The 19859-nt window shown below is 40.7% G+C and overlaps 1 protein-coding gene across 1 annotated transcript in view; it reads right to left on the bottom strand.

Moving 5' to 3' along the window:
- Window positions 1-19859, bottom strand: part of LOC147633027 (syntaxin-132-like) — a 52270-nt gene that overhangs the window by 12030 nt on the left and 20381 nt on the right. The window contains exons 4-5 of the mRNA XM_086806024.1: window positions 16761-16809; window positions 16506-16594 (exon numbers count right to left, since the gene is read on the bottom strand). Of these exons, the coding sequence (XP_086662150.1) occupies window positions 16506-16594; window positions 16761-16809 (138 nt within the window). The remainder of the gene's footprint in view (window positions 1-16505; window positions 16595-16760; window positions 16810-19859) is intronic.

Raw genomic sequence — 19859 nt, 5'->3', positions numbered from 1 at the left:
ATAGGCAATTATCCTTCATGAGATAACCCTCGTTGATAACATAAGAGGCATGTGAATGACCAGCCATCAAATCAGTCCACATATGGCAAAAATCAGCATCCAAATGATACAAATCTCTCATAGCAGATAAGTCTCCATGAGAGGCCACTGAGACTGCAGCAACATAAGGCCTCCTAGATAGTGCATCGGCCACCACATTTTTCTTTCCTGGAGTATGCACAATCTGAAAATGAAACATGGAAAGAAAGTTTGTGTCATGAGAATATATTTTAAGTCCTCTAGAAAAATATTATTTATCCCCTCTTGAGTAATTTGGGGACGCCTAGATTACTCTTGCGTCATGCCGGCTAGGTTAATATCGTGGGTGACACCACTATAAATATTAATACGTGCGGTATATGACGTATGTTTGAGGCCACCTATGATTATTTCAGTTAGGTTTGTATGGCAGGGTGATTCCTGGGGTACTTACGCCTGGTAGTCATGAGTTGGTGATGATTTGTGCCTGTTTAATATTTGTGGGATTAATTTAATAATTAATTGGGCTTATATTTTCAGGTAATGAAGACTATGGGAATTGAAGAGTTTACTTTGGAAGAAATGTCTTGGATCATCACCATAGTTGTTTCTCGTACGCGTACGAACCTATTCGTACGTACGAGTCGTACGGTACGATACCGTACGAATTCGTACGATATCGTACGGTACGAGTTAGGCTTCTTTTTTTTTTCCCCCCAAATTTTTTTTTTCCTTGAAAATTTTTTTCCAAATGCTTAAAAAAAATAGAAACCCTGCTTTACGAAGATCCCAAATGCTCGCAATACTTCGCAACTTTCGTGTCCACTCAGTATTCCATATGGGGTTGTGGAGAGACCTAAAAAATCTGGCGAGGTAGACTGTTAGTGTACTCTTGATTGGTAGGATGAGAGAATCTTGCTACATCACTTGGGGATCCCTGGTATAGGTAGGCTAGACAATTAGATTCTCAAGTTATGCACAAGGGAGAACATTTGGACATGGCCATTTTGATCTAGAGAGGAGTCCCTAAACTTATCACCCTAGATGCACTCCTCGTATTTGTGCAAGGACGGTCCCTTAGTCATTAACGCTACACTGGGAGACCTTTGGTATTGCATTACCCATCCAGGTTCTTTTTTGGAGACAATCGGGAGATCCAACCGGGAGAGACACATATCCATGTACTGGTTTCTCAAGCACTGTAGACTCCTGCCCTCCCAACCTTCCCTCACATTCAAGCTTGAAGCTCCATAGCTTGTAAGTGTAAAAAATAAAAACCGTATTTTATCGTACCGTATCCCAAAATTTCATATCATACCGAATATTCCCGTACGGTATCGTACCGTACCGTATCGTATTTTCGTACCGTGACAACTATGATCATCACATTTCATTTTTGGCAAGCATAGTAGCTTGTAATCTTATTAAATGATTTTTCCATTTTGAACTTTAGGAACGATACATTTATTTTTGTGGAATTTATTAAAGCCTATGGCTTTACCCTAGTCCCAATTTGACACTCTATTTTTGTTAAAGAAGAGTGCCGTGCTCTCTAAAAAGCACATCTTGTATTTTGGGGGCTATGGCCTAATTTTAGTGAAAAGGAAAGCTAATAAAGAAATACTCTTGTGTGGGGAGAGGCCACGCACAAGAGGGGGGAAGATTGCACCCAATATGGTCTTTTTGGAGCTAAGTATTTTTGTTTAAGTGTTTAATTTTTCAATTGATTTGATTTAGTTGAAGCTTACAAGCAATGGTTTTTATGATTGAATTAATTCTCTATCTTTCCACAATCAATTCCTAGAATAAGATTCTGGTTGCAGTGGTATCAGAGCTTGGACTAGGAGATTTGTGGAGAAGGTAGGAAAGGGCTTCAACTTCTCAAAAATCAAGAAAGTGCAGGAATTTATCCAGTGGATAGAAGGGTGTTTTGCAGGTCTTTACCCAAAGGTCAAAGATTCAAAACTAGATCTACTCTCAAACCCACTCACCACCCTGCAAAACCATCCCTCTTTATCAAAAAGCGGTTTTTCCAAATACTCTGTGAAATCAGAATCTGACCGTATGGATGAAATCCTCATAGCCAAAAACCTCACGGGTAACTCTCAGAAATCAGAAAGCTTCAAGGTTGAGCAAACCCATAATGGATGGAGCAGATAAATCCATGCAAAAGCTATTACATAATTCTCAATAAGCTCTTGGACAAGCAAGCGCACGGCGGCAGCCTGCCGGCGCAAAAGCGTGGAGAGAAGGGAAAAAAAATCCATGCTTAATCTCCCATAAGCTAATCCACTTTCTAATCAAGCTTACTTTTCCCAATCCCTATGCAAGTCACATCACTCCTTTTTGAACCTCTACTTTTCCCAATTTCCAAATTTGAGGAGAAAATTCAAAGGTTTTCCAGTTCTGAAAATTTCTGGGTGCAGAAAAGTGATTTACAGGTTTTAAAAAGCTTGAAAATTGCCTAGAAAAGGCCAGAAAATTCCGAAATCGCTTCTGAAAATTTCTGAAAATTTCAGAAAAATATTACAGAGTTTGGGCAAGGTTTACAGGACTGTTTCAACAGGTTTCAAAGTGCAGAAAAATTATTTCATCAACAATTCGACTAGCCCAAGACTCTTGAATCACGCGGAATCGTTTGGGATTTGTTTGAGGCGACGAGAATTCAATTCAGCCATTGAACAACGTCTTGTTCAACTTCAACCAAGATCGAATTGCGGGAGAAAAAAATAAGATAAGTACTCATTTTTGCTTTATTTATTTACATCAAATAAAGTAAAATTTTATTTATCTACATCATTTGCACAAGCACTATGGCAGATTTGCCTATCTCGCCATCAATTCAAGAGCAAGTCCTTTCTTTACAACATCAAATTGTAGAAGAAAGAGAGAAGCGTATTGAATTGGAGAGACAGCTCTCAAATCGTAGACGCAAGCGTGACTCTTCGCTATCTTTTGATGACGAAGATGACACTATTCAAAGGGCTGTAAATGCTACATTGCAAGCACAAAGGTCACAAAAAGAATCCAAGATTAGTCGGAAAGCTTTCACATTTCAAAATTATGATGGAAAGAAGGATGCTAGGGTCATTTTAGCTTGACTTAGTCAACTAGATGACTATTTTTCTGGAGAAAAATTTTCAGAGAAAGATAAGATTAAATGTGCAGTTAATCATATGGTAGACAGTGCAGCTTTATGGTGTAGTGTAATTAAGCAAGGTCGTGACAAGCCAGATTCTTGGAAAAGATTTCAAACGGCTGGTTAAAAAGCACTTTTTACCCTCACAATTCAAGTCCAAAGTTAGGCACCAATGGGACACTTTGCATCAATTGGAAAAGGAAACTATGTCACAGTATGTAGAAAAGTTCTGGAATACTTTATTACAGGTGCAGGTTGTGGATAGAGTTAGCGAGAAGGATCAAAAAAGGAAGTTCATATCGGGCCTTAGATCTACCATTAGGGCCGATGTGAATATGTTTCGACCTCATTCACTATCTTCTGCAATATCCTTGGCAACTAATTCAGAACGTAAAAATGGTTTTCCTAAAGAGATTAAAGCACATGAGGGTACTTCTTCTAAACCATTTACTAAATCTTTTTATGCTTCAAAGAAGATGTATAAACCAGGTTATGACAAAGGCAAGGACGAGGCTAAAGGCAACATGAGTACCAATAAGAAAGTCAATGGTGGCAAACCGAAGACATCTTCTATCAAATGTTTCAAGTGCCACAAAGAAGGTCACATAGCACCGAATTGTCCGGAGCGTACCAAGAATTCGACACCAGCAGCAGCAGCTCGAGTCAACATGATTGAAGAAGACGACAATGAAGAAGAATCATTCGAGCAAGAGGGTAATTCCGATCCAGACTACTCAGAACAGGAAGGTAAACCTCATGTTCATTCTTTGCTTAAAATAAAAGGAACGATAAATGGACATGAAGTTCTTATTTTGCATGATGATGGTAGTACACATGATTTCATTTCTGAAAAGGTACTTAGAGCATTAAATCTTCATTCTTCACCTACGCATTATAAAGTCAAAGCAGCATTTACTGGAACAAAGTACAATTGCATGCAAGTAGTGAAAGATTTGGATTTATGCATCAAACCTTTAACAGAAAAGAGGGATTTCTTAGTTGCACCTTTACAAGGGGTAGATATAATTTTGGGTATGCCTTGGAGACACAAATACAATCCTATTATAGACTATGACACTCATAGCATTTCTCTAAGGAAGGACAATGAAAATATTATCCTCCAGTGTCAAGTCAAAGGAGAAATGAGTCCTTTGTTGAGTCACACTCAAGCAAAGAGAGCTCTAAGAAAAAGAGACAAGACTTATATGGTATGGGTTAACCAGCTTGATGCTGAGTTGGACACATCCAAAAGACCAAAGTTTGACTCTTTTATCTCCAAATTTAGTGACTGTTTCATAGAAGATCTGCCTCCAGGATTACCTAAGTCTAGGCCAGAGGATCATAGTATTGACTTATTGCCTGGAAATTCCCTGCCTTGTAAAGCTCCCTATAGAGTCAACAATTTAGAGCAAAGAGAAATCCAAAGCCAAATAGAAGACTTGCTAGAGAGAGGCCTTATTCGACCTAGTAGTTCACCTTTTGGAGCTCCAGTACTTCTTGTTAAGAAGAAGAACGGAACTTACCGAATGTGTGTAGACTATCGTGCATTGAATAAGATTACTGTCAAGAACAGATATCCTATTCCTAGGGTAGATGATCTTCTTGATAAGCTTAGAGGATCAAAGGTCTTTAGCAAGATTGACCTAAAGTCTGGGTATCATCAAGTTCGAATGACTCAATCTGACATTTTCAAGACAGCTTTTAGAACCCAAACTGGTCATTATGAGTTTTTGGTTATGCCATTTGGTTTGACCAATGCTCCAGCTACTTTCAGCCGTATGATGAATCGTATATTCCTTAAGTTTCAAAGTTTTGTTATAGTGTTCTTTGATGACATTCTTGTTTTTAGCAAGGATCGACAAGAGCATGAACAACACTTGGAACAAGTGTTCAATCTTTTGAGAGAAAATGAATTGTATGTCAATCTTGAAAAGAGTTCTTTCTTTCAAGAGGAGATTGAATACTTAGGACATATAGTATCGGCTGAAGGGATTCGTGTAGATCCTAAGAAAATTGAGTGTATTGCTTCTTGGCCTACGCCTAGAAACATACATGATCTTAGATCTTTTCTTGGCTTATGTAGTTATTATAGGAAGTTCGTCAAGAATTTTGCTTGTATTGCCAATCCTTTGACTGAACTCCTTAAGAAAGCTACAAATTTCAATTGGACTGATAAGCAAGATAAATCTTTTGCAACACTCAAGAATGCTTTAACACAAGCACCAGTTCTAACACTACCTGATTTTCAAAGACCATTCTTTATAGTAGTGACTGATGCTAGTGGCAAAGGATCTGGAGCTGTTCTTATGCAAGACAACCATCCTATTGCATATCAAAGTAGAAAGCTTAAGCCTGCAGAGCAAAATTATAGCACTTATGATAAGGAATTAGCAGCAGTAGTGCATGCTTTGAAAATCTGGAAGCATTACCTAATGGGTTCTGAATTTCTTATCAAGACAGACCAACAAAGCATTAGGCATTTGCTTACGCAACCTCTTATTTCAGATAGGCATATCAAACGGACAGCTTTCATTCAAAGTTTCCAACCTATGATTCAATATCAACCTGGAAAAGAAAATGTTGTTGCCGATGCTTTGAGTCGTAGACCAAATATCAACAACATTTCTATAATTGAAAGTAAACCATTTGTCCTCATGAAAGAAACTTATGAAGTTGATCCAGATTTTTCTCAAATATGGATCAAATTGCGTGAAAATAATTGGACACCTCAAGGAAGTTATTCTCATAATGATGGCTATCTTTTCTTTGAGAAGAGATTGTGTGTCACTCAACCTTACAGACAGCTTGTCTTGGAAGAGCAACCACCATTTGTGGGACATAGAGGAGTTTCCGCAACACTTCAAGTAGTTTCTCGAGAATTTTATTGGCCCCATTTGAAGAATGATGTAGCTAAGTTTGTAGCTGAATGTAACATTTGCCAAACAATTAAAAGCTACAAAGGCAAAGCTTTAGGATTACTTATGCCTCTACCTATTCCTGATAGACCATGGGAACAAGTATCTATGGATTTCATTACTGGCTTCCTTACTACTTCCAGTCACCATGACATGATTTGGACAATAGTGGACAGATTTAGTAAGCAAGCCTATTTCATTCCATGTAAAAAGACACTAACTTCTCAGCAAGCCGCGAACATATTTGTTAAGCAAATTTTTGTTCATCATGGTCTACCCAAAGTGATAGTTTCTGATAGAGATTCTAAATTTTGTAGTCACTTTTGGGTTGCTCTTTTCTCAAACTTAGGCACTAAGTTAGATTTTTCCACGGCATTCCATCCGGAATCGAATGGACAAACTGAAGTTACAAATAGCACTATCTTAGATATGCTTAGAGCCTATGTTTCCCAACAACCTAGTGCATGGGATAAGTACATACACCTACTCCAATTTGCTTATAATAATACTCCTCATACTGCTACTGGTCGAGCACCATTTGAGATTATCTATGGAAGAGCATTGCCTATTCCGGCTACTAGACTCTCTCATAAGATTGAAGCAGCCGACCAATGTGTTAGAGACTTTGATCGCATTCTATCTGAAGTGCGTGATTGTATCCAAAGAGCTCAAGAGAAGTATACATCTCAAGCAAATAGGAAGCGCAAAGATTTTTCATTTCAAGAAGGTGATTATGTACTTTTGAGAATTGAAAAGCGTCGATTAAAGAGTGTGGAAAAATTCCCTGCAGTGAAGCTAGCGCCTAGATATTATGGGCCATTTAAAATCCTTCAAAAGATTAATGATGTGGCCTATAGACTAGAGCTTCCATCTAATTGGAATATCCACAATTCTTTTCATATCCATCTCTTGAAACCTTTTCGAGGAACACTTCCTACTCACCCAACATATGAGAAACCACCTCTTATTGAAGGAGAGGAAGAAGTATTAGTTCCTGATGCAATCATTGACCAAGAGATAACAACAACAAGGACAGGTAATCAATACTTCAAGTATCTTTTGACTTTTAAGAATCATCCACAAGAAGATGCTAAATGGATGCCTGAGAAATTTTTCCGAGTTTACCCTGAAATTCTTCATTCTTTTCAAACCCAGCAAATCCGCAATTGAGGACAATTGCAAACTCAAGCAAGAGGGATGTCATGAGAATATATTTTAAGTCCTCTAGAAAAATATTATTTATCCCCTCTTGAGTAATTTGGGGACGCCTAGATTACTCTTGCGTCATGCCGGCTAGGTTAATATCGTAGGTGACACCACTATAAATATTAATACGTGCGGTATATGACGTATGTTTGAGGCCACCTATGATTATTTCAGTTAGGTTTGTATGGCAGGGTGATTCCTGGGGTACTTACGCCTGGTAGTCATGAGTTGGTGATGATTTGTGCCTATTTAATATTTGTGGGATTAATTTAATAATTAATTGGGCTTATATTTTCAGGTGATGAAGACTATGGGAATTGAAGAGTTTACTTTGGAAGAAATGTCTTGGATCATCACATTTCATTTTTGGCAAGCATAGTAGCTTGTAATCTTATTAAATGATTTTTCCATGTTGAACTTTAGGAAAGATACATTTATTTTTGTGAAATTTATTAAAGCCTATGGCTTTACCCTAGTCCCAATTTGACACTCTATTTTTGTTAAAGAAGAGTTCCGTGCTCTCTAAAAAGCACATCTTGTATTTTGGGGGCTATGGCCTAATTTTAGTGAAAAGGAAAGCTAATAAAGAAATACTCTTGTGTGGGGAGAGGCCACGCACAAGAGGGGGGAAGATTGCACCCAACATGGTCTTTTTGGAGCTAAGTATTTTTGTTTAAGTGTTTAATTTTTCAATTGATTTGATTTAGTTGAAGCTTACAAGCAATGCTTTTTATGATTGAATTAATTCTCTATCTTTCCACAATCAATTCCTAGAATAAGATTCCGGTTGCAGTTTGCCATTCTCATCTGCTTCTCTGAAAGCTTGGTTTGAGATAGAAAGTATCTACAAATTCAGCCCCAAGAAGGTAATGTTTCCAAATCTTTAAGGCGTGAATTACAGCCAAGAGCTCTTTCTCATAGATATCCATATGAAGCTCAGCATCATGCAAACGACGGCTCTCGTATGCAACTGCATGCCATTCTTGATTTAGGACATTCAACCACGAATGACTTGTGCAAGTCAGGAACAATCAATACTGGACCACATATGATTGCATGCTTGAGCAGCAAGAAAGCATCCTGTTCCTTTGAAGTCCATTTGAAAGCAGTTTTCTTCTTCGTGAGATCATATAGAGGAGTGGCAATCATGGCGAAATGCCTTATGAAACGCCTGTAATACGAACATAATCCCAGAAAACTACGTACTTGATGTACGTTTTGCAATTCGGGCCAATTCCGAATGGTCTCTATCTTTGCAGGATCCATTGTAACTCCATCTTTGGATACAATATGACCCAGATAATGAATCTCTGAAAGGAAAAACTCACTTTTCTTGGCATTGACGAAAAGTTTATGCTTCCGCAACTCTTCGAACACTGTGACCAAATGAGTTCTGTGTTCCTGCTCATTCTTGGAGAAAACCAAGATATCATCAAAGAAGACTCCTGTAAACTTGCGATGGGGTCGGAATATCCTATCCATCATACGATTAAAAGTAGCAGGAGCATTGGTGAGACCAAAAGGCATTACCAAGAATTCATATAATCCGAAGGCTGTCCTGAATGCAGTCTTATGGACATCTTGTGGCACCACGCGTATCTGGTGATACCCACGCTTCAAATCAAGTCTGCTAAAGCAAGCCGAGCCATCAAGCTTATCCAAGATATCATCAATTCGCGGAATTGGGAATCTGTTCTTGATGGTAAGCTTGTTCAAAGCTCTATAGTCCACACACATATGGAATGATCCGTCCTTCTTTTGAACAAGAAGCACAGGAGAGCAGTAAGGTGAGGAACTGGGCTGAACCAAACCTTTCTCTAAAAGCTCGTTTACCTGCTTCATGATTTCTTCTTGTTGTGCAGCACTCACTTGGTATGCGGGTTTGTTGGGTGGAGAACTACTTGGCACAAGATCTATGCGATGATCTTCGGGCCTTTGGGGAGGTAATTCACCGGGCAATGAGTCAGCAAAACAATGCATTAAGAAAATTCAGCCTATCATTAGACATAGCATCCACATTTTGATGATTTGGCACAAGACTATCACGCACAAAAAACAAGTACGCTGAAAGACTCTTTTTCATTGCTTTATTAATTTGGATGTGTGATACAAGTGGGATGGAATCCCCTTCTTTGCCAGCATCAATAAAATGCATGCGGCCTTTATGCATAAAAGAAATCATATTGGACTTGTAGTCTTTGCGGGACTCAAGCCTATGATACCACGGCTTGCCCAACAATACATCACATCCATTCAGTGGAGCAACTAAGAAATGCTCATTATCAAGATAGCCCTGGATATGGATGCGCAACTTCCCTATCAAAGGGGTAACCTGCACCTCTTTACCAATAAATGCAGCTTCGGCTTCAATCTGAGGTCCCATGTTTTCAACCTCAATACCCAATGCAGCTGCCATTTGCATAGAGATGAAATTGTCAGTTGCACAGTCATCAAACATAAAGAGTGCGGGCTGATCCTTGATTTGCTCCCAAGCCTTGCAAACCATTCGCTCTTTTGCATCATGACCTGTATTTCCTTGCACATCAGGAACTGCATGTACATTAGCTTTGGTGTGCTTGTCCTCGTGCTTTGGTTTGCGATCTGGGCATGTCGGAACATGTGGTCTTTGCTACCACAAAAAAAGCATTTTCCATCCTTGGCATATTGCTCTCTTTGCTCCGGGGTTAAGCCGAATTTGTTCTTCCTTGGGTCCTGTTCTTTAGATGTGTTATTTTCAGCTTTACCACCCTTGTAGGGCTCCCGGAAGTTCTTTTTAGGTGGCTGTCCACCCTTTTGCTGATTTGGGACAGCCTTGTCCTTCCCCTTTGAACCTCCTTGGTCCTGTTTAATCTTAAGCACCAATTGCTCCGTAGCTAGAGCAGAAGCTGTGAGTTGTTGCAAAGTATGTTTCGGGTGCAATTCAATACCCGATCTATATGCTGGTTGCAATCCAGAACAAAACTTCCTCTTTCTTTCATCCTCAGTGATTTGCATAAAGGGAGTCACTTCTAGCAACACTTTCCAGAACTTGTTAACATACTATTGCACGCTTTCATTATCTCTTTGCTCCAACCTGTCCCACTTTTGAGTGGCGAGTTTACTCTGCATTGGGTGGCAAGAACTGAGCATAAAATCTATCCTTGAATTCCTTCCAAGTGGAGATGGGATCCTTGGTGATCTTTTCAATGATCCACCAATGGGCAGCAGTCCCTTTCAAAAACATGCTAGCATGGCGCACCTTTGACTTTTCTGTGAAGTCCTCATCGCTAAAAGCAATGTCGAACTGTGCCACAAATGCTAACACCTTAGAAGCATCATGTTCACCATGAAAAGCATCAAATTTAACAGATTTGTCACCTGCTTTGAATTCCTTGAGCTTCCTGGCATGAGGCTCATGGTCTTCTCTTTTTCTTTTCCCCTTATCCAACGGGGTAGCCCTCTCTGCATGGGCTCCATGGGCCGTCATAGAAATTTCATGGGACACGGTGGCATGTGCTCCACGAACTTGAAACTCAGATGCATGTGATTTACCTGCATATGGCAATGTCTCTCCATGAGACAACTCAGAAGGCAAAATTTTTCTGGAAGCAGACCTGTCACCATGAGATACATGTCTTGCATGCACGTGACTTTCATGCCCTCCATGAGAACTGCCATACATATATCTGTCAGGCTTTGTGCCTTGTGGAGAAGATGCATGACGAGAGGTGACTGTCACCTCTTCCTTTTGCATAAAAGATTTCAGCCTTTGAGATGCGGGATCTCCATGCTTCAAACGAGGTGGATTTCTGAATTTCAGCTCTCCGTCATCCCCCTCTTTGATATCACCTTTGCGGAGGAGGTAGGCAAGTGCCAACTCCCTTGGTTTCTTGCCCACTTCACGAGCCATTGATTCAAAAGTTACATCTACCATAGCATCAGCCTTCCTGGCTTCAATAGCACTTTGCAGATGGGGATCTTCATGCAAAAACTTTAACTCTTGCTCTTGAGCCTACAAAAGTTTTCTCATATGTTCCATTTCAGCCCTCATAGCATCAGGCTCTTGTTCAAGCATAACTGTCTTTCCTGGAGACAGTTGACCCTTTGATTCACTATCAATAACCCTTTCAAGGGACTTGTGTCTACCTCGCAGGACATCAGACCCACGAGAGGCACTAGATGGACCCCTCAAATTTGGCACTTCCAAAGGGTTGCCTTGGCTGTCCATTGTGTTTTAAGTTTGCTAAAAGCGGGATGTCCAGTACACAGGTTCGTTTCCCCACTAGGAAGAGGGAAACAACCGTGCTCTGATACCAATGAAACCGATCCCGTCAAGTGGGAAAGACTCCGTTGGACACCCACACACTTAATAGCACAACTTTAAAACCACAAATTTGAAATGGACAACTTAATACAACTTGAAATTGAAATGAAATGAAATGGAAAGATGGACACCAGCACTGGGGCCGGAACGGGCCGACCCCCCCTCAATATATGATATATTTATTGGGAGTATTTAATGAATACAATGCTCCATGGGTTCCAAGAACCAAATGATGTCCATGTACATATGAAAACAGTACCAAACAAATAGGCTCGAAGTCGAATTTCGATGTAGAAGCTCAAAGCAGAACGACCACTAGTGTGGTCCAATCTCTACGGTCCTGTGCTTTCACTGGACTCCGCGGAGAGCGCCTCATTGGTGTTCCGAGACCACGCACAAACAGGCGCTCTCGTACTAACGCCTGGCTCTCCCGATCTCAGCACCTTTGGACCGAGGTTCTCCAATAGAGCTTGGACAACCCGGCACCGAACGGGTGTTGGCCGTGTAGGGAGTCGGGAATCCCTTATCAAATTTAACACAAAATACTTTTATTTAAATTTGAAATTCACTTACTTGTGGATGGCAGATAGAGAAATCCAATATCCATGTGTGCAGTTACTTGAGAGAGACTCAGAGGCACAGCATGTCGAGAGAAGTAGCTGCCTGTAGAAAGGTATGGCCTCCTGGCTGCAGTAGCACTCACCAACAGGGGGTATAGCAGCTGAAGAAGAAATAGATTGCTGTGGACAGGCGCCTGCAGGAGAGGGGGTGATGTAAGTGCAGCTGTCTACTGTAGATGAGCTCGCGCACACCTGCTGGTGATGAATCTACAGCCGGCTGCTGTAATAGACTGTACAGCAAACTGTAGTATAGGCGCCTGTGGGCAAGGCAGAGCACTGGCTGAACGTAGAGAGGTTGGCGTGGAAAAAACAGCCGACCATATAATAGCAGAAACAGCCGCCCTGGAGGTAAGAATCGCCTGGCTACAAAGAGCCGGCTGGCTGTAGGAGTAGAAGCGTAGCACAAAACTGGCACGACATAAAAACATAAAAACCTGGTCTTCCTATGGAGTGGCAGTCCCATAGGTAAGACACAGTTCCAGGCACGAGTCTCCCTATGGTGTGACAATCCCATAGGCAAAACACGGCACGAATACTGGCTCTTCCATGGCGTGACAATCCCATGGGTCGAACACAATCCAGGTCATACACGGGTGGCACCAGTCTGGCTCCCGTCCATACGACACCATCCTGCTAACACACGGGTGGCACCAGTCTGGCTCCCGTCCATGTCAGCAAAATACTGACCTCTTCACACGAGACACCGGCCTGGCCTCAAGTGAACGAGACGCAAAAACTAGAGATGGACCAAATGGTCGGCCAATTGGTGACACTTTCCCTCTCAAAAAGTTGTTCCAAGCACACTGTACACATCTTGCAACAAAGATAATGTCCACACAGAGATTGTCTATGTGATCTATAGTGTCGTACCACTGAAAAATCAAGAGTAACATGTAAGCAATGAGAGTCATACAACACTTCATCTTCACACATATCAAAGACCTATCAAATATCAGTCACATCAAGTAAAACTCATCATTGATAATAAGAAATGTTTTCCACGTGCAATCAGACAATGCAACTTAGGGATGCATCACACGCGAATTTGGAGAGACATTTTAGAAATGATACAGCCCTTTCAACCAGTCTCAATGCTTGAGGAAACACAGAGACTTCAAGAATTGTGTTTTGATAGGCAGCTTCCAAGATATACTCCTATACCTTTTGCCAATTTGTCTGCGGCCAAGGCTTATAGGTTACTCTTACCACCTCCATGGATTGAGGATCATGCAGAGATCGCCTCTAGCATATGCTAAAATTTCTTGCTTGGTGGAAAGCTGCATTGAAAAGAATTCGGAAGAGTGGATTGCCCCTCGAGCAATGACAATTTCTATGGAGATGTCTGGTTGGGGTATTCCCAGTGGAATCTCTTTTGGCTGAAAGGCGTATTACCACTACTTCTTGTAGGCAGTGCTCCCATCCTACAGAGACAATGCTTCATCTTGTTTGATATTGTTCGCACTCTCGAGAGTTTCTTGATGATTTGCCCGGACATCTTCGGGCTCGTTTTTCGGGAAGGCGTTTTGGTCGAATGTTCTAGCTTTTTGGTTGCCTTTCTCCGTCCCTACCAAATTATATAGACTTCCTTGAGTGGACTAGATTCAGGACATTGTGGACTATCTACCACGCTCGGAATCAATTGCTCTTCTCTAGAGATTCTGTCTGGCTGTTTGTTTATTTCTGAAGAGCCCTTTTCCAATCCCTCCGAGATTCTCATGAAATCGGGGGCTTTTCCTTCCAGCAATTAGAAGTGTTTTCCCAATGTTTCTGAACTGAGTAGTAGCTGGTCCGATTTGGGACAGCTATGAATGTATATTTCGTTTTTTCTTAATGAGACGGTGATTTCACTAATTAAAAAACTGCACGCGCGTGTGCATAAACCTGTGCCATAAAATACTTGCTAGATGGCAATTGAAGACCATGAAGTGTACCTTGGCAAGTAAGATGATCCATATATAGAAATAGAGAATGAGTTGCTATGGCATATAATAAGGCGCTCAAAGGGCATCCTTGACACACGGACTTACCCAAAGACCACAAGTCAAAGAGTTCACCATCAAGAATACATGATGCCTCACTGCCTTGATACAACCAATACACAAGATTGGACATCTTAATTCCAAAGCCCATTTTGCACATGGTCGACGTAATAAAATCCCATTGCAATTTGTCAAAGGCCTTCTCTATGTTCACTTGTAATATAAGCACATCTCGTTTTGTATATTTTGCATATTCATCCCCAATGAAGGCATTTGCAATGTTATCCATTATATGTCTACGCGGGACAAAACCATATTGCGCCTCATGTAAGCCTGCATAAAGTACCCCTTTTACCATGTTGACCAACATTTTGGCGACCAATTTGTATACTACGGGCATTAGAGTTATTGGCCGCCAATCAGCAAAGGTATCACATAGGCTTTTTTTTTTTGGAAAAGTTTTACGGAAAAGTTTTACAAGCCCTTCTTTCCATGATTTGGTCATTTTCCAAGTACAAAAAGCATCATTTCTCATTCAAAGGAACGCATGTTTGAGATCATCCTAGCAATGCCAGAAGAATTCCACAGTTAAACCATCCCAACCTAGAGATTTCCAAGTACCCTATTATTTTATTGCCTCTTGCAATTCTTCCTCCATGAAGCATTGTTCCATAGAGAGTGCCTCTTCCTAGGATACTATGCATGAAACATGAGAGAGCAATTGATCCCTGGCGGCCCGAACTTGGGCATTAACACGACCTGTAGTAGCAAAGACATGCACATAGTGGGACACACACTCATCGGCTAATTGTTGTTTAGAACATGTCCAAGTTTGCGTCAAGATCTTGACGCGTTTAATGGTGTCTTTTTGGCGTTCAAAATGTAAGCTTTTGAAGAAATCCTTTGAAGAGCATCCCTTATCCTTGAATGGCCGTTGCTTGGCTTTGACTTGCCATTTTTCTAACTTACGTCTGTCATTTTCAGCAAGAACATATTTTGCATGGTATAAATCCTCTTCTTCATACACCGAAAGATTCCTCATGTAAGCAAGCTCCGCCACAACTTAACAAGTTGCTATAGACTCTTTGTTTTTCTTCATGCATATACCAATGACCATAGTCTCTAACGATGAGTTGGATCCTCTCAACAAATGCTGGAAAATGTCATGCGAGAGGTAACGGTTATTGATGAAAAACGGACGACAACGGTATAAAGGACGATCATCTAATGGCAGTCCAAAGTATAGCCCCATCCACAGAGGTACATGATCAGATAACACTTGTGAGTGAACCACCCAAATTTTGCATATAAAATCATCATTTTGATCCGCATGGTATAAATACCATCTATCCAAGTGGGCCCGATACTGAGAAAAAGCCCTGTGGTGGAAAGTGAAGCTAGACACCCAACGGCACATGTGAGTCCACAAATCAACAGCCTGTAAAATATTTATCATTGCATTTCGACAGAACCTTTGAGAAGCTAGCATATGCGAATGTCAAGACAAGTTATGCCCATGCTAAGGGGCATTGTTAAAATCCCCACACAAGAAAGCATTATGCAACCAAGGATAGTCACAAATCTCTGCCCATAACGTTGTTCTCTTGGCTGAAGCAGTTGGCGCATAAAGAGCTGCAAACTCATACATCTCAGCATTAATCAAACATTGAACCACCAACCAGTGGTCATCCGGGTCATTATGCGCTAAAATCAGTTGTAACTCACGTCTAACCAACAAGGCCACTCCTAAAAATGCACCCAAGCTTGCATAAAAGATGCCATAATCAGCAAAGTGACCTACTGCCCTACGAACTCATTCAGATTATGTTCTTGCAAGCAAACTATATCCGGTTTCATCATATTTACTAAAAAAAAGTGCGTGTGTGTGTGTGTCTTTATTTCTTCGTTATGCAGCCCTAGCCCTCCTCAAGAGAAAGAGAGTGCTTCCAGACACATTTCGAGGAGTTCAAGAGGATGGGATGGCTTTTTGATACCAATCACTCTGGCAATGATGGTTCATAGTCTGCATACCCACTCCTCTTGCAGGATTCCCTTAGCTCTCCTTAACCCAATCCAAAGGCACTACTGGACGCGTAAATAACTATAAGTTAAACTACCAATTTTTAAAAAACCCACTAAAGCTACATTAAGATTAGCATCACATGCATGCTAGCTAATCATAGACTTAAAATTAAGTCAAAGAAATCGCACATAATTATTTCACCATTAAGATTAAGATCAATATTCTTAACTATTATAAAACCTTTATAATAAGCAGAACCAAAGTGGATTGTCAAGAAAAAGTAGAATATTCAGAAAACCCACCGCACTATCAAGTGCCTCCAGTTTTTCCTTGATGTTCTTTGCCATAATGCTTACTTCATCTACATCAGCCTCCATGCGCTGCTTCAAGGCTGGCAAAACCATTTCAAAACATCATCAAATGGACCAGATTCCAATTTCCATTTTATGACTACCTTTACCCTCTATAGCTAAACTTCAAACTATTATTATTATAGATTGTTTGATTTAAATTATCTTCTATTGTAGTCAATTCTTGTACCACCTTCCTCACTATACCTTTCATAGCCGCTGCTCTTGTAACAGACTTCGACTCCTCATGAGCTCCCTGCAGGTACCAACCCGGAAAAATAAATTTTAGAAAAGTAAAATGAGAGCTTTTTCTTGCCATGAGTTGCAACAACCCAAAGTAGTAATAGTATACCTACATGTTTTCTTCAAACTCTGTTATAAAGAAAGAATAAAAATGAAGATATAACAACACTCAAACTTTACAAGCCATCACCTCTTAAAAAAGATCTTTGTTACATGCTAATGTGGAAACATGCTGATTATGCACATAATTAACACTAAATAATGTTGATTAAGATGCACAAACTTAGAGGGAAGAAGAGCTATGATTGTTGGGGTTCAAAGTCTCTTGTGTGTGAGCACTCCCTATGAGTGTTAAGTGTGTGTACACCTCTTACAGGTGAAAGTGTGTAAGTGTGCGTGAACAGGGGCTTATAGCCACTAGACTATTTGTCACCAGCCTGGACATTTCCCAATATGGAAGGGGTCTGGTGGACTCCAAGGTGTCTAAAAATTTGCAAAGTACAAGCTTTGGGAATGGGGGATTATCCTAGAAAGGACCACACTCCTAAAATTTAGGAGAGTTGCTATTTTTGGCCCGACTTCAATGGAAATTTTGTTCGCGTCATTACATCTGGAATTGAGCAGATACCAAGAGTTGGCAAAGTGCCTATGCTAGAATGTCTACCAGTTGGGATAATTTTAGAAATAAAGTTTATGGAAGGACCCATCTCTTAGATTGGGACATGTGGCAAGAAAGTGGATCAAAGTGAGACAAGTGGCCTCACACTTGTTACTCCAGCTATTGTGTGGCTCTCCACTTGTCATCATAGCCTTCTCTTTCCATTTTCACTCATGGGAGCCCCAAATCTATAAATTGGAGCCCTCTCTCTTCATTAATGAAGGCTCTCTTGCTACACACTCGCCTCTACCACCGTTACAGGCTGCCCTAATGATGGCCACTCTCTTTCTCTATCTCTTGAAGGCTGCCCATGAAGAATACCGGCTGTTAAGGATTGTTTTGGAGGCTTCAATCGCGAACAAATACTGAAGGCAAGGGTATTTAATCATTTATTATGATTTCTAGCCATTGTACTTATTGTACCAGTCCTTGTACCTACTATACCAGCCACTGTACTGGCTATCCCAATCCTTGTACTTGTTGTAGCTGCTGTACTAGCCATTGTACTGACTGTATCAACCATTGTACCGACTATACCAGCTTTTGTACTTGCTATACCAACCACTGTACCTGCTATACCAACCACTGTACTTGTTGTACCGGCTGAATGGAGAGTTGTACTTGTTGTACCAGCTCTATTGCATGAAGACCTGTGGTTTTTGGGGAAGAATCAATACCCACACAGAGGTATATGGATTATCTTGTTGGCTCGGCATTTCTACAACCTGTGTTCCGGCTTGGTAGCCTCGTGTTGGGCTATGTTATGGCATTTGTATATGGATAATCTGGTATCTCCCGTGGGAAGAGTAAGGCCCTCAAAGCTTGTACATGATATTATTCTCCTTGGGTAATAAAATACTCCAAGGGGGGGAGGGGGGGTCGGCCCATTCCGGCCTCTATGCGGTGTCACATGTGCAAGCTCCATTTTCAGCATTTGTGGATGTTTTGTCCAGCTTTATGTTTTATGCAAAGTGATGATGGATATGTGTTAAGGCTGTGGCCATGTTTAAATGTTTTAATATGCATCGATGGTATCAACAACTGTGTCAAAAGCCCTAGACCCGCCGCGAGTTACATTGGTATCAGAGCATAGGCTTCCTTCTATCAATAAGGAAGAGAAAAGATCTCAAGTGGGGACCACACTTACCATCATTGCTATTAAGCATGGCCAGCCACTTCATAGCCTATGAAGTAAGAGCATGAGCAATAGACAGCTTGGTCTAAGGATTTATGAATTCACAAAATTTATCTTGGAAGTATGGAGTTGGCTTTATGTGCACACGTTTAGCACTCTTTCCATAGGTGGATTATATTATCAAGCTTACAAGCAAGCTATATGGAGATATATCTCACGATATCTTAAGGATATGGTGACGAGATATTTCTTTTGGCTTCATGACCAACCTGGCAAAGAAAAGCTAAGTATACTTTGAGTTTGCAAAGTTGGTGCTTTTGCTATTTACTATGAAGTGTTTTTCATGTTCACTAACCCTTGTATAGCTATGCAAGGAGAAAGGTGTTGTTGTTTGCCTTGAGATGGTTTCAGGGAAACATTGTTTATGGCTCCCTTTAATGGGATGAATTCTTTTCATGGCTCCCTTTATTGGGACGGATTATATCTATGGAGATTTCTTTCTTGGACGAGATTTCTATAGATATTGGGCTTCGCAAGCAATTTCTATGGACAAATCCGTCCGAGTTTATAGAGAAGAAATCTTTGGATATCTCATGGATATGATGTTTTCATGGATAAAGTCCACCTCTACTCCAATGTGTGTGGTAACTGGTTAGCACGGAGTATGTGGTAAGAGTTATGGTATATAAGAGTATGGATTCCTGGACTTCTTTTCTAGGGATTTGGATCCATCCTCAAGTTTATGGATTATGTTTATGACTCCCTTTTACTGGGATGGATTATTCTTTTTGGCTCCCTTTATTTGGGATGCATTGGACTTATGGAACTCATAGTTCACATACCCTGTGTAGTGTTCTCATGTCCTACGTGCTCTCTTGAAGATTGTTTCTACCATGTGTGGGTGGAACAATAGAGAGCAGATGGAAGGGAACATGGGCACTTCAGAGAGTAGTGTCAAGCACAACATACCCTATGTAGTGTTCTCTTGTCCTACGTGCTCTTCTTGAAGATTGTTTCTATCATATATGGGTGGAACAATAGAGTGCAGATGGAAGAGAACATGGTCACTTGAGAGGGTAGTGTGAGTTGGTGGCCGAAATGCCTACAAACTATTGGTGGCCGAAATGCCTATAAACTATTTGTAGCAGAAATGCTTATGGAACACGAGGCTATCTATGCCTGCGAGTGATTGTTTTATCTTGTTGCTTCAGCCCACCTCTCATCCAAGGTGTGTGGTCAGAGTACCAACACGGAGTGCAAGTGGTAAAGT

This window comes from Cibotium barometz, chromosome 12 (genome assembly GCF_041138505.1).
Source record: "Cibotium barometz isolate CiBa-2024 chromosome 12, ASM4113850v1, whole genome shotgun sequence".
Lineage (NCBI taxonomy): Eukaryota > Viridiplantae > Streptophyta > Polypodiopsida > Cyatheales > Cibotiaceae > Cibotium > Cibotium barometz.
This window is presented reverse-complemented; position numbering and strand designations above follow the sequence as displayed.